Source organism: Phalacrocorax aristotelis, chromosome 3 (genome assembly GCF_949628215.1).
Source record: "Phalacrocorax aristotelis chromosome 3, bGulAri2.1, whole genome shotgun sequence".
NCBI lineage: Eukaryota > Metazoa > Chordata > Aves > Suliformes > Phalacrocoracidae > Phalacrocorax > Phalacrocorax aristotelis.
The window spans coordinates 119892360-119912596 of NC_134278.1; the positions used below are offsets into that span (position 1 = coordinate 119892360).

The 20237-nt window shown below is 37.3% G+C and overlaps 1 protein-coding gene across 5 annotated transcripts in view; it reads left to right on the forward strand.

The window, feature by feature from the left end:
- Positions 1-20237, forward strand: part of SMYD3 (SET and MYND domain containing 3) — a 425447-nt gene that overhangs the window by 55343 nt on the left and 349867 nt on the right. For all 5 annotated transcript variants that reach the window (XM_075089357.1, XM_075089355.1, XM_075089356.1 and 2 more), the window contains exons 3-5: positions 6100-6207; positions 7390-7447; positions 11943-12079. In XM_075089357.1, coding sequence (XP_074945458.1) covers positions 6100-6207; positions 7390-7447; positions 11943-12079 — 303 coding nt within the window. The remainder of the gene's footprint in view (positions 1-6099; positions 6208-7389; positions 7448-11942; positions 12080-20237) is intronic.

The window sequence follows — 20237 nt, forward strand, 5'->3', positions numbered from 1 at the left end:
AAATAGAGAAAAGTGGAAAAAAAACCCCAAACCCAACAAACCAAACCAAACCCCAAACAAAAAACCCATGGTCAAAACGGACTACTAGTGATACTCTATTAAATGTATATGAACTTTTCAAGTTAAGTCCTTGATATTCAGTCATGTGCTTCTATAAACAGTTCTGCCTTAGTATAATCTGCAGTGTTCTCAACATGCCAGAAACCCCTCACTTTTGGGATTAAAACATATGGAGGGGGAAAGGAGGAAGATATGTCACTTTGATTCATTGTATGGCAAATGTGTGCAACGTCCATTAAGTGCTTACTGTAGCATCAATAATAATGCCACAGGTAGATTTATTGTGGGAGGTCATAAGGAAAATATGACTGTGAAGAATATAAAAGACCAGAGTATTTGTAAGGTAAGTTTAAAACAAGTATCTGCCAAGAGAGTCATTGGTGAATCTTCTATTGGCGAGTCTCTAATGTGAAATGAGGCTGTGCTGGCAAATCTGCAAGCTGTGATACAAAACCCTGTTCCAGCTTAGGTGTAGTAGCAATGTAGGTAGGAAGTGGGGCATCCTCCTTGGGGAAAACAACTACGTGAACGTGCTTCAGGGATTCACACTGGATAGCCTGAAGCCATCTTGGGTCTCTTTGCTTTGTACGTTCAACTTTAGGGTTCATGTGCTTGAAGCCATCCACAGTTGTAATTATTGATTTCAGTGAGACAGGCTACTTCTGCTAAAAGTAATCTGCACTTAAAATGCTGTGTATTTACAGTTACGTAGTATCTTGAACTGTTAATGTCAATAAACTATTTTTAATGAATATTATATAATATCCTATGAAATTAGGTGAAAAATTGAGAATAACTGAAAAAATGTTTTCTAGTAAAAACAGTGAATTTATTGGGATTGACGACTCAGGACAGATGATCCAGATAAAACTGAGACCAGCCAGATCTGTTTGCTTTTGAGGACTGTCCTCTTATTCATATTTTCTTTTGATAAGCTGACTAAACTACTGTGCAGCTCTGGTTTTATAGCAGCTGTTAGCAAAGCTGTCCTTGGCCGAGGTAAAGGCTTTGTGCCCTGCTTAGCCTCTGTTGTTTTAATGCAGTTCATTATATGTGCACTTCCAACTGAACTAACTGCTGAACGAAATACACAGCAGGGTATTGAATGAAATTGTAGTTTGCACATTTAAAAAAGTGAATATTGGCAGAACAGGACTATTTTAGTTTTATAAATATAGATAACTTGGAAATGCAAATTCTGTGGTTAGATTTACAATTATCACTTAGTTGCAGAATGGTTTGATTATTTTTTGGTGTGTGTTAAATGAATCCTACAACTCAAAACACTTAGCTTAGGCTTAAAAACTGACAGTTTTCTGGAGTTTTCTCGTTAATACATTAAATGAAATCAGAATGAATGTAAAATTCAGACTTTAAAAAAAAAGATTAATCCAAGTAGCTGAACTAGGTTTAGTATAAAGATGGACTTTGTGAAGGAAGCTTCAGACTAAATGCAGCACGGGATTTCTATGTTAAGATCTACAAAATGAACCGTTTTAAAAGCTGCAAATACCTTGTAAAAATCTTCATTTGATTTAAAATTTCAGGTGGTTAAGAAAAACTCTCTTTGGGCTAATCTGTAGGAGAAGAAATAGTCTTTTGAAAGATATTTCCCTTTTTGGAACTTACGGTGAGAATTGTTATCCTTCAAGGAGATATGTGGGCAGGGCCAGGAGTCCTGAACAAAACTATATGGGAATTAGGATTCCCACTTTGTAGAAATCTCCATAGTGTCAAGTGAGTTGTGCCAAATTTTAAAATTTCCCATTAATATTTTTCAGGCCAGTTGAAGCAGTTTGGTTTCACTATTAACACTTTACTTCAAAAATATTACAATTGGGACTGGAAGTTATCATAAGAGATCCTGTGGGTTGACCTTTTTCAACTGATTTCTCATTTCAGGATCAAGTGTATGTAGACCTCTTGCTTTTCAATGTGTTTTTCAGTTGGACCTTATTGACTTTTGCCTGTCTTCAACACTTCTCTGTTGTAGCCCCTTTCCCACTTGTTGATGCCTAATTTCCTGATGCTGCCTTCTAACAGTGTTATTTTGGCTGAGTGTCCCTTCAGATGTAGAGCTACCACATCTGCTGCTCCTCATAATCACTGCTGTGATCTCCCTGGCAATGTTCATTAATTTGGTACATCCTGTAGATTGGAGACCAGTAATACAGATAATAATCCGTGGAAAACAGGAGAATAATTTCAGACAGAATTCGGAATGTGCCATTATCAAACATTATTGAAAAAAGAAAAAAGACATTCTGTAAAACTTTGAACAATCCTTTGGAAATTACAAATTATGACATTTTAACAAATCAAAACCTTTCAGTGGAAAAATATACCACTTAGATTTTTGTTGTTGTTGTTGTTGTTAATGATCTCTAGTCTTTAACTGCTTTTCATTAGCATGTTAATCTGCAGGAAGCACTCATTTTTTTGATTCTGCATAGGAGACAAGGGTAACATTCATTTCATAAACATTGATTTAGGATCTTTCATAGGGTTAGGGACCTTTGGGAGACAGGGATAGCATGTGTCCATGTAAGAATGGACGCACATTGGCAAAACAGCTGATCTAAAAATATGCAAGACTTTGCAGGCAGTTGTGAGGTGCCTTTACCCATTCCCTGAGCCAGCAGGAGATGATCCTGGGCCTGGGTTGTCCGGTGAACCCCAGTGGTGCATTGGTGTTTGTGTGGTGCTCGTTAGGGGGTGGTGGTGGGGGCAGACTCTCAGACTCTAAGAACTTGGGGTACACTGAGGTTGAATGAGAGACAACAATTTGGGAGGAGATAAAAGGAGGGATATTCTTTCTGAGTTCCTAAGCATAGTGAAGCGCAGAGGAGGAGTGTTGGGTTGGGTACTGTCCTGTACTGTTTACTTGTCTTTCTTTACTTCCTTCTGATAGTGTTCATTTCTAAAGGGGGGGTGGGGATGGGGGAGAAATTGCAAAATTGGAATACCTTCCCTGGTGGGGATGGAGAAGGGTCATACCAGGTGGCCATACCTCTGCACTGCAGTATTTGCACTTACACTGGGTATGGGATATAAAAACCTCGAGTGGAAGCCAGGATACGCAGAGTTAAGAAAACCTCCCATGGAGAACTGTGGGACTAATATAAATCAACCAATAAATATTGTTAGAGACCAACTTTAAAGGTAGGTCTCTCCAGGGTCACAAATATTCATGGTTTCATATTGTTCTGTAATTTGTATCCTTGTTGTATTGGTATTGAGAAGAAATATTGTTGAATTTCATTATCCTTAATGTATTTGGAGCCTTTCCCCCCTCTCCCCGCACAGTTGGGAGGAGGCGAATGGCAGTCCCCGTTCCAGTGCCCCTTCTGCAGAGGAGTCAGACTAATTCCTTTTTGGCATCAGTTTCAGCTGAAGCTCTGCTTTGCAGAAGGCGTGTGTTTGAACTGCTCTTCTCACGTGGGAATGCATCTCAAAGAAACGTGGCATATGATGCTATGTGGTACTGCATATTTCATCTCATTAGGGCTTTATTGGTTGGGTAAGCTATTAATCATTTTGATGTCACCTCTAGCATGTTTAAAATTCTGTGCAACATTTATGTAGGGAAAAAATTTGACAGATAAAGGCTTACTCCAAAGAACAATTTTAGTTTAAGTGGGATAAAAATGCCAATATAATTGTATTACACAGAATGATGTCTGGGCATTTACAAGCATGACCTTGTTTCTTCTAGACAAGAATAATTCTATTCAGCACTAGATACTTAACTTTTATTTGTCAGACAGCATGTGACACTAACTGTATTTGGATTAATGCCTTCTTGGTGTCACTTTTTCCCCTTGTAGAGTTATGGGTAAAGGAAATGAAATCACAAATCTTCCACGTATCTGAAAGAACTAAAAAGTCCAATTTATTTATTAGCTATAAGCCAAAGGGGGGAAAAAACTCTGAATGAAATAGAATAAATGCTACTGGTGCTGAAACCTAGTTACCTGAAACAATTCCCCCACTTAAACACAGCTTAAGAAAAAAATGTGTGATAGCCTTTGTAATCTTTATAACTAGCATGTCAGCATCTGCAGGTGTGATGTGCGCTTGCACATATCACTGCCAGTCCCTCTTCTTTTTTTTTTTTATTGCTGAACACGTAATTTCTTTGTATTAGACATTTTATCATTTTCTTTGTGGCAGTTACCTAACAGAAGCTGTTTTTCTGAGTTCGTTTTTTTTTTTTCGCCTTCCTGCATATCTGTGAGGAAATGTCACCTTCAGAACTCCTTGGTTGTTCTGAGTTCTTGTCATTGTAGAATTTTTTTGCTGTGCCCTGTTTTTTCAATTTGCTTTTTAAAAGTATTTGAAACAGCTGAGTGGCTTCAAACATATACTGTGAATATATAAATAAAATGTGTAAATATGTACTATGTTAATGAGATGGGCTTGGAGTTTTTGTAAATTATAAACAGAATTTTCAGCTTGTAAAGACAGAAGACCAAAAAAAAAGGCAATCAGAAATTGGCTGTCTCTTCCAACGTGTTTCTTTAGCTGAAGACTCATTTTTGTTGTCCTTCCACACTGATTTGGAGGGGGGCAAGGAAGGGGAGGGGTAAAAAGAAAAAAAAAAAAAAGAGGAGGTATGTATTTTAATGAATAGCAGCTTTCCCTCACCTTGTCATCCTGCCTCTTCTCTGCTATGGAAGTGTTAGTCTTTGCTACTCTAATAAAAGTGGCCCATGAAACAATGATTGCAGGTTCAGGTAGTACATGCAACTAAAATGTTTTTGGTTCCATCTTCTATTTTGGTAAATTTTGGTTACAGCGACAACCCCTGGTCTGAACTGTGAAAATACCATCACCAGTCTTCCCAGCCATGGACACTAAGGCCTCATCAGCTCAGGGTTCTTTGGAGACAGTTTTTGCAGCATGGAAGACTTGACCATTGCTTTAGAGCAGCTGCATTTTGGTGAAGTGGACAGACTCTGAAGGCCTCTGTGGTCTTGGCTGCTGAGTGAACACGGGCCTGCAGTGTTGTGAATGTTGGTGGAATTAAGATAGTAGAGGAAATTTTAGCATCCCTTCTAGTTCTCTCCCATCTTGTGAAGTATGCAGCTCCATCTCTTCTTGCCACAATGAAATGAGAATCAGAGCCCATTTATAAAAATTCAGCTAGCTGGAATGGTGATATCAGTCTGAACTAAGCTGATAATGCTATATATAGCACGTTGCATAGAGGTAAAGAAAATGATTTGTATAGCAGGAACATGGGACAAGAAATGAAGGTATTTCTTCTAGGTTTCTGTGCTGTTTTCATTCTGTCTTTACATATTCCTTTTGTGCATTAAAGGTGTCAGATACAATGTTCAAAAAAGTATGGTAAGAGCTATGTTGTCAGGCAGTGACATGAAGCAGGGTGAAGTAAGGTTTTTGTTGGCAAGGAACTGGACTGGGAACGTGACCATAGAGTGTTCTGTTTGTGTTTCTCTTAGGTTTTCTTAAAGGTTAAGTTAAATTCTGGGGCAGCGTAATGGTGATACTGTTGTGTCCTGAGCCTGTGCTGCTGTAGCTCCAGTATCCGTATTATCAGTTACACAATTAATTATGTTAGAGGAGGGAATGGTGTGATGGGGTTGGTTTGAGTGGGTAACCCAGCCTGTCCCTTTCCACAACACTCATGTTATAGATGCAGTCGCAGTCTTAGACTATGCTGGTAAAGTGTGTGTGCTGCTGTTTCTTTGGCAGTTGGTATCTGAAGTAGCCTGTGTTGGATGCTGCAGAGTTGGTGGACATGATCCCCTGAAGAAGTCCCCTTCGTGGGCCTTTGGAACTGACTTGTGGCCCTGCAGCCGTTCCTCCCAGCCTGGCTCAATGGCTGTGGTGCTGTTGTGGTTCTGGATCCCCAGGTCCAGCCCATGGCAAGGCTGAGCATGTTTGTGAGCATGTATAAATAATGATATGTATATATAAAATATTTGTGTATATATATTAAAAAATAGGATATATGTTATGTAAAATAACATGCAGATTTGTTCTTTCTCTTCTTTTTTTAAAACATCCTGACAGAAAGAAGCTTGGCTGGACCACAAGCAGGAGTGCAGGTGTCTTAAGAGCATTGAGCCTACTTTTCCTCCAGACTCTGTCAGACTTGCTGGCAGGATTGTTTTTAAACTAGTAAGTGACATTCTTTTAGATTTATTCAGTGTAGCAGATTCAGATAAATACTTTTTCACTCTACATTTTTAATGTAATTAAGAGCTAGAAAGCTGAAGTGACTGGGATTGCTGAACAAAATTGGACTGCATATTACATTACAAGATTACTGATTAATTTGCAGAAATGCTGAAAGGATCAAGAGATACTAAAATGGACATAATTAAGCTCAAGGGGCTTGTTTACTGACTTTCTTTTCCTATGACTACATGGTAGCATTCTAAACTTATTTCTGCCTAGAAGGAAAACACTGTTTTTTCTTCGATACTACTGAAGTTATTGGTGCTTTTCCATTAATTTCACTGGAAACCTCATTCAGCCCTATTTGAATGAGTGGTAAGGACAGAAACGCTGTTAGCTAGCTGGGCACAGTGCCATGCTTTCAATGTCGGCTTCTCTTAGTCTGAATTACTTTTTTTTTTCTTCTTCCTTTTTCTAAACTCTCTTGGAAGTCCTGGGTGTTTGAAATTCCCACTGTTTGATTAATTTACGTGGGCTAAATTTTCTGTTGCGTTAAGCAGCTTATGACTGTGTGAGATTGTAAATCAAAAAGGGTTTGCCCATTTTGTAAAATTTTTTTTACTGACCCTGCCATGATGCTGTCTGTTTTGGGTACAAATGTGTGCATTTGTTGTGGTCTGAAGTGATAAAATATGATTTAATATCCCAATTTATACATGGTTGAGAAGAGTGTGTGCATAATTTTTTTTTAAAGGGCAAATATGTACTTAGCTATACTGTGCATTAATTATAGTTACATGAAATCTGAGACTGCTAAGCACATGGATTGCTTTCAATTATAGTGTGAAAGGCTAAAGTAAATTACTAAGGGTAAACTGTCAAAGTTAAAAAAAAAAAAAAAAAAAAAAGATTAAAACCCCAAAACCAAACCAAAACCAAAACAAAACAAAGACCCCAAAACCCCCTAAAAAACCCTAAATTAGTAGGAAGCATTATAACACCAAGAACTACTTATTATTTTTATGATGGTTTACAGCAAGTACGGAATGACCAGATTTGTGTTGATGCTGTTAGCCTTACCTAATCATCTTACAGGCATACCATACTGACTAATCAATGTTGTAGAGTGTTTTCAAGATAAAGCATGCTATGTAAGTGTTAATTATCTGTTTTTCTTTACAGCTTAGACAATCGACATGCCTTTCTGAGAGACTCTACTCTTTTTCCGATCTTCAGTCAAGTAAGTAATTGCCAACCATATTGCAGGAGATGCTTCCAACTTCTGCTTTACAGAATGGCCACCTGATTTTCTTGCAGCTTGCCTTCTGAAGGTCTGCTGTGTAGAATAACCAAATCAAAGACAAAACCTGCTAAAACATCTGTGGAGAAGAACAGTTCTTTTCAAAAATTAAGGGAAAAACGTGTGAGTCTTGTTCAAGCAAAATTTGCACCTGATTTTTTGGCTTTAATATATTTTCTCATTTTACAGTGTACATCTTGCCTGTTCAGTATTTAATTTACCTGATGTCTGCCTTATTACATACGGTGCCAATATTTTTATACACATATACAAAAATACATATATTTTTACATTGAGATTTTCCTTTTTTTAATATTTATGTGCTGTTGCATAAAGCTTCAAAATAGCTTCCAGAAAAAGGAATGAAATGTAAAATTTACAAGAGATATGTGTATTTCTGTCTTCTACATAACTTTTCAATGGAGAAAAAGGAATAGAGGGAATGAATTTCAATAATTAAAAAGTCAGGATTTTCTGTAACAAAGGTTTATGGGGAATTAGATTAGTATCTGAATTAAGAGCAGCATTTCCAGATGTTTCAAATGAAGTTAAAATGATGAAGACTATGGACTTCTATGCTTTATGGCACTACTGGGATCCAGGGAAAAAATTCTTTATGGTGCCGTATTCTACCAATGGCTGGTTGCACAGTGGCACAGGAGGAGCCACAGGGAAAGGAAGAGTTTCCCTTTAAAAATTAAATATTGATTGCTTGTACAGCGATTTTTTTCTCTAGTGTAGGCAAAGATTTTTGTGTAACTGATATTCGATACAAACTGAGGTTTCTCAGTACTCCTCAGGACATGATCTCAGCTTCCCTTGATTTGGCTGGAGACAAGGGGAATAGTGTGGTGAGTTGTCTGGAGAGAAGCTTGTATTGAACAGGCCTGAGCTGCAATGGATAGATGGAACAAAAATCTGTAAAATGGCCGGAAGCATCTACTAACATTCTCATTCTGAAGGAAATGCTAATACGGCCTGTGATACAGGTGGGATGACTGTCCTCTCACTGACAGAGAAACAGCTTGTCCGTAGCAAGTTACTTTAGGAGGAGGCAGATGAGAGAACCACGACTAGTGTTTCATCTGTATTTACTCTAAGAGCTTTAATAACAATTCCTGTGTAATCTTCTTAACTCCAACGCGCAAGGTGTTCAGGACTCCTAGACATTAACCAAAGGTGTTAATTTACAGAATACCATACAAATGGCCTATGATGCTTGCATAATCCTATGTAAAGTTTTCAGCTAACCCTTTCCTTTTGCTTTTTTCACAGCTTCTTACTAGAGTGAATGGGCAGTCTGTAGGGTTTTGCAGTTAGAATAGTCCAAAAGAGTGTGTTGGCATGGTGTGTCAACTTGTGGTAGCTGTGATGCTTTTTACTGCTTCTGTATCCTGAGAAAGCTACTGTTATTTCACAACATTTTCCCATTTACTGCACAATTTACGGACGTTGTTTGTAAGGATTTTCTTTTCTTTGGTACTTGGTAGAATCCATAGGAAAGTCAGAAAAGCATTTTCATTAGAGGCCTAAGTGTATAGGGTAAAGATTTCATTGGAGAGAATCACATGAACTAGAATACAGGTCATGACCTTCTGAAGGAAAAACACTTCTCAGGAAGCATCTGTATAACAGAAGATAGTGTTTCAACGCTAATCAGAAACATGACAAATAGGATTCTAATTGATAGTCCTCTCTTTCTTTTTTTTTCTTTCTTTTCTTTTTTTCATTGTTTTTTTTTTGTTTGTTTGTTTTTCCTGAAAGTCACAAGTATTTGAAAATTGTTACTGTCACTATGTTGTCTCAGTCTCCTTTAGACTATTACTTTTCAATGTTACTTTATATGGTTGGGTGATTTTCAGTGTGGGTGACATATAACTTGAATAAAAACATGTAAAGTTTTATACACTTATTGAATAGTTATCTGATAAAATGCATAATACGTATATTAAAACCAAAACAAACCCATGTGGAGGCATCTAGCCCTTTATAAAGTTCTATTCCAAGCTCCATAGATCCTTCAAATTCATTGTGTACCCTGAAACTAAGATTAAGTAGGAGATGTCTCTGTGTGCATTGCTACTTCTGCTAGTTCTCATTTATTATCAGACAATTTCTTATTTATGTGGTTCTACAGGCTCACTATCTGTTATGATCATTCAGAAATTAAGTTTGCTTTCACTTACCAAGGTTCAGTATGCAGAAAATACTTTGTGTGCTGTACTACGGGCAGGGTTTTTGCTCCTTTACTTGTATTGGTATCAGAGCTGTGTAATTAAATCCCCATGCCTTATTTAGAAAATTTTCCACAGGCCTTTTATAGCATTTTCTTTCTCACACCAGGGTTCTTACGCAATTGAAAAAAGTGTCTTAAAAATGCAAAAATGACAGCATTCACAAGTTTCGTTTCACTTTGCTTTTGGCTTTGGATTCTTGATGTGCTGTGAAAACCAGGTCTTGATCATTTGCCGTTAAAGACTCCATGGGACTTTTTGCTGGGATCATTAGCTCTGATGTCTTGTTATTCTAACATATATAATATATATATCTAAACGTGGATAATTACATTCTGCTCCTGTCTCTGCCAATTTTCTCTGAAGTTCCAGTTGGATTCAGTATTTTTGTTCACATCTGTCCTAAACTTCAGTGTCCATTTATACTGTGCTGCTTACACGATTCCCCTTCTCCATTCTCGAGGGGTTTTATGTGCTGTTAATGAAGCAAATCATGCCTTCCTGTCTTTGTCATAATTCATTTTTCAGTGTGCATCATGTAATTTAAGATGAACAACATCATGTCTGGAAAAATTACATTTGAAGTAAAAACCATCTTTAGTTTCAAAGGAACATTATATAAGAAATGCAAGTTTATGTTCATGTTTTGGTTTTTTTTTTTTGTTTGGGTTTTTTTAAGTTAAGTTTTCCAGTCATCTGAAAGTTTGCTAGTTTGCTGCTCTTCTTGAAGACACAGTCCTCATAGATATGACACTTTTCTATACCAGAGATTTCCATACATTGTGAAGAGCACACATCTGGATTTCTAACATGTACGTTCATTTATGCTTGCAAGCTCGCCTTCAAATGGCTACACTGTTGAGATGCACATGGGTAGTGCTGTTGGTAGCTATAAAAACGCAAATACTTTAGTTAAACAGACTTTGTGCCAGGTATGGAGAGGCATATCTCAGTGTTCTTAGTACTAACTGATTTGAACCTTGAGAGGCACTGAATCTGGTTGCTCTGTGAGAGCATGTCTCTCCTTGTGTGGTATGTGTGAAATGGAAATGGAAACTCCGTGATAGCCAATTTGCAACCTAGCCAGGACCTTTGAGCAGAGGGATGGCAGGTGGGATAGAGCACAGAAGCCCAAGTATTGTACACGCTAGACAGCTGTTTAACCAAACCCAGTGACTGCTTTAATTGCGTCCTTTTTTTAAGTGAGTGACTAGGAGATAGCTTTAAAGAGGAACACAGATCTTGAATTGCCCTTCCAGGAGGCCAACAAGCTTGGATCTAAAGTATGGGGAAGAAGCTTTCTTGGTAAAAGGATATTTCCATTCCCATTAAGGGTGGATGCTTAAAATAAAATGACAATTCACCATTTTGCAGAGATGAAATTGATTCATAGTGCCTAATAATAATCTTTGCCCTTTGTTATAGGCTGATGCTTGAATCTGTTCACCTTTACATTGTCCGTTTAGGCCTTAGTCATTTTGTGCTAACTGGCATGAAAAAGAAAATGGGAAGCCAGTAATCAGGCACTGAACTTAGCTGAGTTTCACTTTTCATGTTATCAGTGACCTGATGCATACATGATCAGGTCATGCATTAGAAAAAAAAGGACTATTGTTTCTTTCTGCTTCAGGATTCCTATCTGTGAAACATGAATAATGGTGCTTTGGTATTTAATAAAGTGATATTTGCTTAATATTCTTCCATATCCATTCCCTTTACCAGCTGCTGTGTACGAAACTACCTTTGTCTCTAAAATACTTTCCCTTTTGATCTGCCAGCATAAAGTGTTTCTGATGCATCTATGGGGAATACAGTATAGAAATATGCAGTGCTGCAAGGTGGAAGGTACTGCTGCATAAACTTTGAAGCACATTTTTAATGTTAAAAACCCAGATGCCTAGTTTTCTTTTATAATGTCTTATATTTGCTTACACATCTGCTTTATCTATTGGCTTTTGATCTTTAGCTCACCATTGTATTCATATGATTTAGCAGTAGCAACCTGATAAACTCTTCTGTGTGTTGATAGGTAGTTGTCACAAAAATGACAAATGTTTGCCCTCTGTCAAAATTGCCCTCTGTCAAGATTAGTTCTGGGACTGGAAATGTCTAGACTCTATGGCTGCCATTGGACATTTTCAAAATATTGGTGAAACATTCTATTTATGACATGATATACTTTTTTTTCCCTTCCCCTTAAGATATTGAACAATTAAGTGACGAAATGAAAGATGGCCTCAGGCACCTTACACAGACGTTGCAACTGTATTTGAAAACGGAGATCCAGGACGCTTCTCACTTGCCACCTGCAATCGACTTTTTTCAGATCTTCACAAAAGTAAGTGTTAAAATGTGATTCCTTGACAACTCATAAATTATCCTTTCTTTGTGTTCTTGATTTATTTTTGAATGGGGGTTCAGTAGATACCTCCAGAATGTGATATATGGCAAAGTAAAATCAATCTATTTTTTTCTAATAAGTCAGTATTTAAGCACAAGTATAGCTTTTATATAATTGTAACAGTTCAAAAGTAAAGCAGCAGCCAGAGGATATGTTGTCTTTTACCTTTTTAAATTATCATGGTAAAGCTCCTGGAAAAAAACCCACAAGTTGCATTAAAAAACAAACAAGTTCAGAAACAATTGAGTCAATCAACTTAAGTAATTTTTCCACAGTGATGTTCAGCCAAGAATTTTTCTGCAAAATGCAATATCTTATATTTGCAGATATACTCCTATTCCATTTTGTCATTTAGTAGTATGTGCTAATGGGTGTTCCTGACACTACTGTATCCCACAAACTGCTTTCTCTAGGGCCGTGTGGATCATCTATTCTAAAAGGCTACATGTAAAATACTTGAAGTTAATTTCCACAATATGTAAAATGTTTGTTATGTTACTGACTAAATAATGTTGGATTTTGCTGTACATATTTTATTGCTTTCAATTCAGAAAGCTTCTTTTGAACAAAGCTAGCAGAAGTACTTCATATGGAGAACAGTCTTAGTTTTAATTTTATTTCATTTTTTTGATGTCTAATTGATAAATTCAATCATAAGATTTATCTTGACTCATGCATATTTTAGGTGTTTTAGTAAGTGTTTTCTTATGAAGGAAGTCAAACTCCTAGATGTTTTTCTCTGATATCAGCAAAAGGAAGAGCTTTTTTAGAGAAATTAAATAAAAAAGCAATATATGATTTTTTAACCTTTTTTTTTTTAATTGTTTGCACAATTGTGCAATCTTTTTTGCTATGGACAGAAGGGGTAGGAGTAATATAATCACCAGTATTGTTTTTCTTGATTTTTTTTTTTTTAATTGGTGATTAGACTGCTGTGAGATAAAGTTGCAATATTCCCTGAAAAACCCAGTCAAAAGGACTTGTAGATAAAAACCTTATGCACTACCTAGTCTCCATTCAAACTTTTACTGTCTTGTGTTGGCGTGCTGGTTTGGCCTGAACTTTGTCAGATGCATTTCACATTAAATATGCATGATGTATTATCTGGTTTAGTGAATTTGTACAGCTGAAGATAAGGCTGAGTATCAGATGATGATCACTGCCTAACTGGTCTGAACTGAGTCACAGCTTGTAAGTCATTCTTTACAAATGTTGTTACCTTATATGCAATAATAAACTTAAGATGGAGGCTGGCCGTGGTGGCTTTACAGGAGTAGTGTGATGGTTGGTCAATATATTGAAGCACTGGTGAAGAAAATAAGGAAGCTTTTAAATGTTTTTATGTACACACATGTACAAGCATCTGCACGTATGTGCACCTCCTCTTCCCTTCCGTGTATTTTACCAAGGTGATGCAAGTGAGCATCAAGGGCAGAGTGAAAGTCAAGACTTTCCAGCTCCATATCCTATTAACTGGAGAACTAGGAATGTTCCTGTTAATGACAAAATTTGCCCCACTATAGCTTTGCTATCACCACGATGTTTTTAACTTAACCTATTCCTTATGTTCACTGTGAACTTGTCCCTACCTTATTCAATGTACTGCAAAGTACCGCGTTTTTAAGTTGCTGTTGCTTCCACCCCTACCTCCCCACCCCCACCCCCCTTTCTGAAAATTCAGAAGCTCTCAGGCCATTATAGTAGGTCTCCTTTCCTCCTTTTGCTCATTTTACTGAGTCTGTGTGATAGTCTGCCCTAGGAAAATGGAGAGCAAATGACATAGACCTATCATGGGTACAGGTACTTCCTATCACTGATAATAAAAAGAATTGACAGAAGGGACAGAAGAATCTGACTGAACAGGTGAGTTGGTTGGGAGGAAGGAGCGATCGACTAAGTATACCCGTATGCTTTACATGTGAGTAAAATTAGTATCTCGTTCAGAGTTCTGTCAAACACAGCACTTTTTGGAAAGCTCTATTGTCACTCTAATTTTCCATGTGGTAGTTTATAGCCTTCCTGATTTGGTTGTCAGATGAGTGTGTTATGAAGTATGGCATTATATTAAAATATGGTTTTAATATACCCCCATCCCTAGTGAGGTAGCAGCATGCATTTTCTGCCACTCCCGTAGAATGTTTTTTGGAAGATAAGCTGAATGTCAATGAAAAAATGCCGGTTTTTTTCCTTAAGCTGAATAGGGATGCTTATTCCCAGCAGGTGAAATTTAAGGCTTTAGAACTGCAAACTCTCTGATAAAAGGCTTATGCAGTCTCTTCTCTGTAGTGTAACTCTGAAAAAGACCAGCTGTGATGACTTCTCTGTGTGGTCATAGAATCAAGAAATACTACAGATACATGACTTCAAGATGTAATCTTGTTTTCCCAACCTCTTCCAACATTCCTTTCAAGTTCAGTAGGTGCTTATTCCAACACTGAACTTTTTTGGATCAGTTCTTTCATTGCAGGCCACAAAAAGGTCCAGTCAAAGGTCATTTTTTATTCTGTTTGATACTGGGTCCTCAAGAAGGAAAATAAGCAGACAGCCAGACAAAAAAAGAGAAATGGTCCTGTAGCGAGGTGACTAAATTCCAGATATTTCTTGGAAAATCTCCAACTTGATTTAGGTTAAAAGATCTTCTTGGAAGCTCTTTCAAACAGTCCTCCTTCTCTGTTGGCCACTGCTCGTGTCTTTGTGAAAATTAATATAGTTTTAGTCACTTGCTTGTGACGCCTAATGGGCAGGGAGTCCCCTTGAGGCCAAACTTGTGGTAACTTCCTGTCGAAAATCAAAGAAAGCTTTGCCATTTCTTTCCATGGGAGGAGAATTTCACCCCAATGTATTTTAGTTCGCATAAGACCTGAGGAAAATATCAGCTGTACTGGATGGAGAGATGTTTCAGAAGGATAATATACCTTCCTTTTTGACAGTGTTGCCCTGTCCTTACTAGAGAATTTGCTTTTGTATCAACTGTCTTTGAGCTGGAGATGGATTTTTTCATTCTTGCTATCTGATCGTTCTACAGAAGCTCCAGTTTATTTAACATGCCATTTATCAAGGTTGTGACTGTTTTTAAATTCTGATCCTCAGTATTAAACAGAATTATCTGCAGTTAATTACGTGATAAGGCTTTAACTCCACTGAGACGTTTTCTAATGTCAAGATAAATTTTTGACACCATGGTTTTATGGTTTTAATGATGTTTCCATAACCTTGAGATAAAATCAGTCCTTGCTTTTTATTCTTCAGCTTTTACTTACATGTGTGTGGAGGTGGCTTGGAATTCTGTGAGACATTTAATGGATGTGGGATAAAGAATTAAAACTTTTTAAAAACATTTATGGTTCTTTTCATAATAGCAGACAGAACCCTGTAAACTACTTTTTAGTAAAGACACTGAATGAAAGCTGTACCTACCATGTTGGCTGTAAAACTATGAGTGACTCTTTTTTTTAGACCAAGTATAGACTCATTGCTTGCGTAGAATTGCAACTACTCATACTATGTCAGAATTGACATTTTGAGTATTTTGAAATTGTATGAAAACTTTTTTTCTGCAATTAATAAGAAAAAGAAGAGATTCTGATGTTGGATAAAATGGCAGCCGTTTCAAAGATCTCCTAATTTCAGATCCTCATATACACAACCTCTGTCATTAAATAATAGTAACATAAAATCCAGTGGCAGTTAATGAACTGTAACATGACAGACTTCTAGAGCAGTTTAGTAAACCAGAATTTTGTTGGAAAAGAACAGGTTTTTAAAGGGTGTTTTCAGGAAGCAGTTGATAACAAATTTCTGGGAACAGGATGCTGGATTGAAGATTCTTGGCAACCCTATAAAGTAGAGATGATACTTTACTGCTGAAATAGCAATCTCCGTAATTTTTCTGTTGTGCAAGATTTCACTTTCTGGACAGTATCTTAACTGCATGTAGGGTGATAGGGATTAGAGAGAGAATTTTTAGCTTTCTGAAAATTTTAATCTTTCCTACAGTTCCAGTCTTGCCACTTTTTTCTTATGAGCAGATTCTACTTTGAAAGTAGATGTGCTGCTTTCATTCAGTTCACTGGAGAGGTCACACACCTGTATGAATGTGAGCTGAACATGCCTCTCTATGCAGGTGGTATGCTGCCCACCACCACCTGAGAAGGTGCTGTCCTACTCTTCCCTTTTCAGGTCAGTTTAGAATTGTCACAGATCGATGGCAGAGTAAAAGCAGGTCTAAGTAAGTGTAGAGCTGTAAGTCCAGAATGGGATGAAGAAGAAAGTCAGTGTCCATATACATTGGAAACATATGTGCATCTTTTATATGTCAAACTAATTTTTTTTCTACTTAATCTTTTTTGAGATTTGTGAAGCTGAAATTAAATTGAAGAAGAGATACAAGTTTAATGCTGTATGATAGTCTCTGTGTACCCACAGGCAGTTTTAACCAAAAGACCATTGTCTGTTTAGGCGGTTGGTATAATTGATTTTATTTTTAACTTAAGAAGAAGTAAGGAGGCTACTGTAAAGTGCAGAGGTCTCTTTTTAAAATCCTTTGTTTATTCCTCCTATCAGAGTTTAAATATATTTTTTACTTGTTCTTCTAAGTTTTCAGTACTTACTCTTTATTCCACTTGATGCTTTGAAAGAGTTTCTTTTCAACATAAACGGTATTTGTACCAATTAAAAAAGATCTTCCTGTTAAAGGGGTTTTGGTATGTATCTGCATAGGCAGAAGAGAGCTGGGAGTCGAGCAGTGTCACTTGCCCTTTGTAAGGTCTGAATACTGAATTATGGTAATCTATTTGGGTATCTTTTTAAGTGCAAGTTGAAGGAAATAGTCTCAATGATATGACTGGAAAAAAAATGTTTGATCTTCACATTGCTCCCTCAGCTTGTGTAGGCATCAGCTGGCATATGTTTTCTGAGAAGACCTTTGAAGACAAGGTATGTCTGCCTGGTCAATATATTCTTTAGCAGCACTGTCAGTAGCTTACTCTTTCTTAGGATTCACTAGTTAACTTAATAATCTGTGTTAGCAGGGAAATGAAAGTGATTTGTATCAAGAAAGTAAAAAGAAATATTAGGATAAAGTTAAGAGTAAAGCTTATGAGCAAGTTAAGAGTTGTTAAAGGCATACAGGTGAAGGTTGCTTTCTGATGCCAGGTTTGCTAATCTAACTAACTTTGGATGCACTTGGTCAGTTTCCCTATGATTGAGAGGCCATGATGTTCTCTTCCTGGAGATCACAAAAGCAAGTGCGTGTTTATCCATCATTGCTCTTTGTGTAATTCAAACCTGATGTAAGTTGCTACCCTGTCTCATGCAGTCTAGTGTGTTTATGGTAGATTGAAGACCAGGCCAGTACTGACAGATCTATTTTTAGCCATGGCCCAGGAAACTATTTTGCAAAAACCTTTTCATTTTGCTAGTTCTTTTTTTCTTGTAATTTCCAGAAATCATTATACCTGAAACAACAGTGGTTAAGCCTAGTGCTCAACATACAATTGTATTTATGTCAATCTTCTTGACTCTCTTATTTTTATTCTAGAGTTGGAGGGGCATGTTCCTGCTCATCAAACTATATCAGAACTTTTTCCTGACTGTTGCCATCTTTAAGTCCATTACATGAGATCTGTGATTATCTGTTTATCTAAAGTGCTGTTGATCTAGTATTTCTGTTGATAAAGTTTTGTTTGGTGGGAATATGGACATGGTGTGTCCTCTCTCCTGTTGTCTCTGTGTGTAGTTTTAAGCCATTGAAAGCTTTATTGTTTAGATGCTTTGACTTCAGCATTTTAAACTCACTTTTTTGTGATGATCCAGTAAGTGAGACATTAGAAAGATTCAGGTGCCCGCACGTGCTTCCTGCCAAAACGGCTCCCTTCAGTTTGTTAGACTGTCTTGCAGAAGCCTGAATGAGCCAGCGTCAGCTAATGGGCAGAGCTGTTTCACCCCTGCAGTGAGTACAGCACTGGACAAAGTCCGTGACGCAGACTATTTTCTGGCATAACTTTCATTCTTCATCTTAGCTTGTTTGAGGAAGGGTGATATTTCATAAGTACAGGGAGGAGCAGAAAGTCAGGAGGTTGTTTTGTAGCGAGGAGAGGTAGGGAAGGTCTTGGGGCTATTTAACAATTTATTTGCTTGGTCTGGAATATCACAGAGTTCTCTGCCTGCTATCTTTCATTCTCCCATCAATTCTGCTGCTCTTGAAAGAGTAGGAGTAAACAGAAAATCTGAAGTTGACCTTGTTTTTCATTTGTCTCTGCCTATGATTTTGACATGTTTATTAAATGGCTTTTCACTTGCATAGTGCTTCCAATAAGGCTCAAGAAGAACTCGAAGAAGATTTAGCAATGAGTCTTTATAGTTTTCTTGTGTAGCAGACCAGTATTATTTCCTAAGGAAGAAAATTAAGGCTAGTATAGAATGGTTATATAGCTATCTTTTCATAAGGGCAATCAGGACTAAATCACCTCTCCTACCGCACAGTGTAGCAGTCACGTTCTGCTGCTTGTTTCCACAAATGTGGTGATGAGTAAGTATAAAAACAATTGGAACAGAAAAAGTTGCGAATAAAAGCCTACACCTTAGGTTGTATCTTTTTAATTTTGCAGAAATAGTTCTGTTCTGCTGCTAAGATTCTCACTCTGGATAACTTAGATGTTCTCTCTTTAAGTCAAGATTGCAGAGGAAGCAGCAACCACTGTGCATTAGCTTTGGAAGCAATGGTTTAAATAGAAATGAAAGTAAAAGTAGTAGAAATTTTAATAAAATGGGGTGAAATGTTGCAGCAGTACTCTAGAATGAGGGTGATAAACAGTCAGAGAAGACTCCTTTCTCTCTACTTCACCAAATGAAAGTTGCATCTTTACAGGAAGTGATTTTTGCCTAATGTGATTTTCAGGTTTAGTTATTTCCTATTATTTCCCCATTGAATTATAATTTGAGGAGATAATTTTCCATTGCAATTATCTTAATTTTTAGTCACAGTAGTTACCTTCAAGAGCATTAGGATATAGTACCAGACCATGAAACAAGGCTTTAACCATCCTATCTGAATTGAAATTAGAGCAACATGATTACAATTAAAATACAAGCTTGGTGCAGTGAAGGTCAGCTCATAAGACTACAAATCTTCAAACTGAGTTTATGGTATAATTCGGGTCCCCTCATTTAGTTGTGTGTACTATCTGTTTTACAAACTGCCTCTAGTATAACAAACACCAGTGTAGAAAACAAGGTAGAAGAGTTCTAAACCAAGGAATGGTTTGGTAGAGTTTGTAGTAATTTGGTTGTGTGTGGTACAACCATTTTACTTTGCTCATTACAAATAAAAGAAAGCTTTGTTCTTAGAGGGCAGGGTGTAGGGAAGAGAAAAGACTGTTTTTTAAGGAGGTTAATTCAGCCCTGATAGAAAAGCATAAGCGTGTAGCAAAGTTATTACCTTGAGTAGCCCTGGGGAGGGGAGGGAGAAAAGCGGGTATACTTTTTGTTCAGTTGATGCTTTTTCTGACATGCGAAGCTTGAAGCAATAAGAAGACAGAAAAGGGTCTAGAGAAATAAATGACGGGGTAGCGTAGGCTATTTTGCAGTTCTCAGGGGTTTTTTTTTTTTAGTATTTTACCCCCCACCCTGGTTAAGGTCTAGAGCTATGATAGGGCTGTGCAGAACTGTAAAGAATCCAGGTAGCCAGGGACTTAATTACCATTACTTTGCCTAATGCTGCTCAAGAGCATATCCACAAAACACAGTGCTTAAAAAGCTAATGGTGTCTGACATGTGATATGTATCAGTCTCTCTTCTGACACCCTTATGGAAGTGAACTGGAAACAGTAATGATAAGAAGCTTTAGTGGTTGTGGTAATTGGAGTACATGCACAAAAATACGTGGGGTGAGGCACCTTCTATGTTTAGAAAAAGCTAGCATGAAACAAGGTCGTGGAGACGTTTAGTGAAGATCCGAGTAGTAAATGAAAAACACTTACATCCTCTATCAGCAATTTTAAAAGCCTCTAATTGAGGAGGATAAGCCTGATAACTGCTCGTAATGTTGTTGGCAGCAAACTGCTCTATCCTTGTCTTTAGGATGACCTGCAGTGGG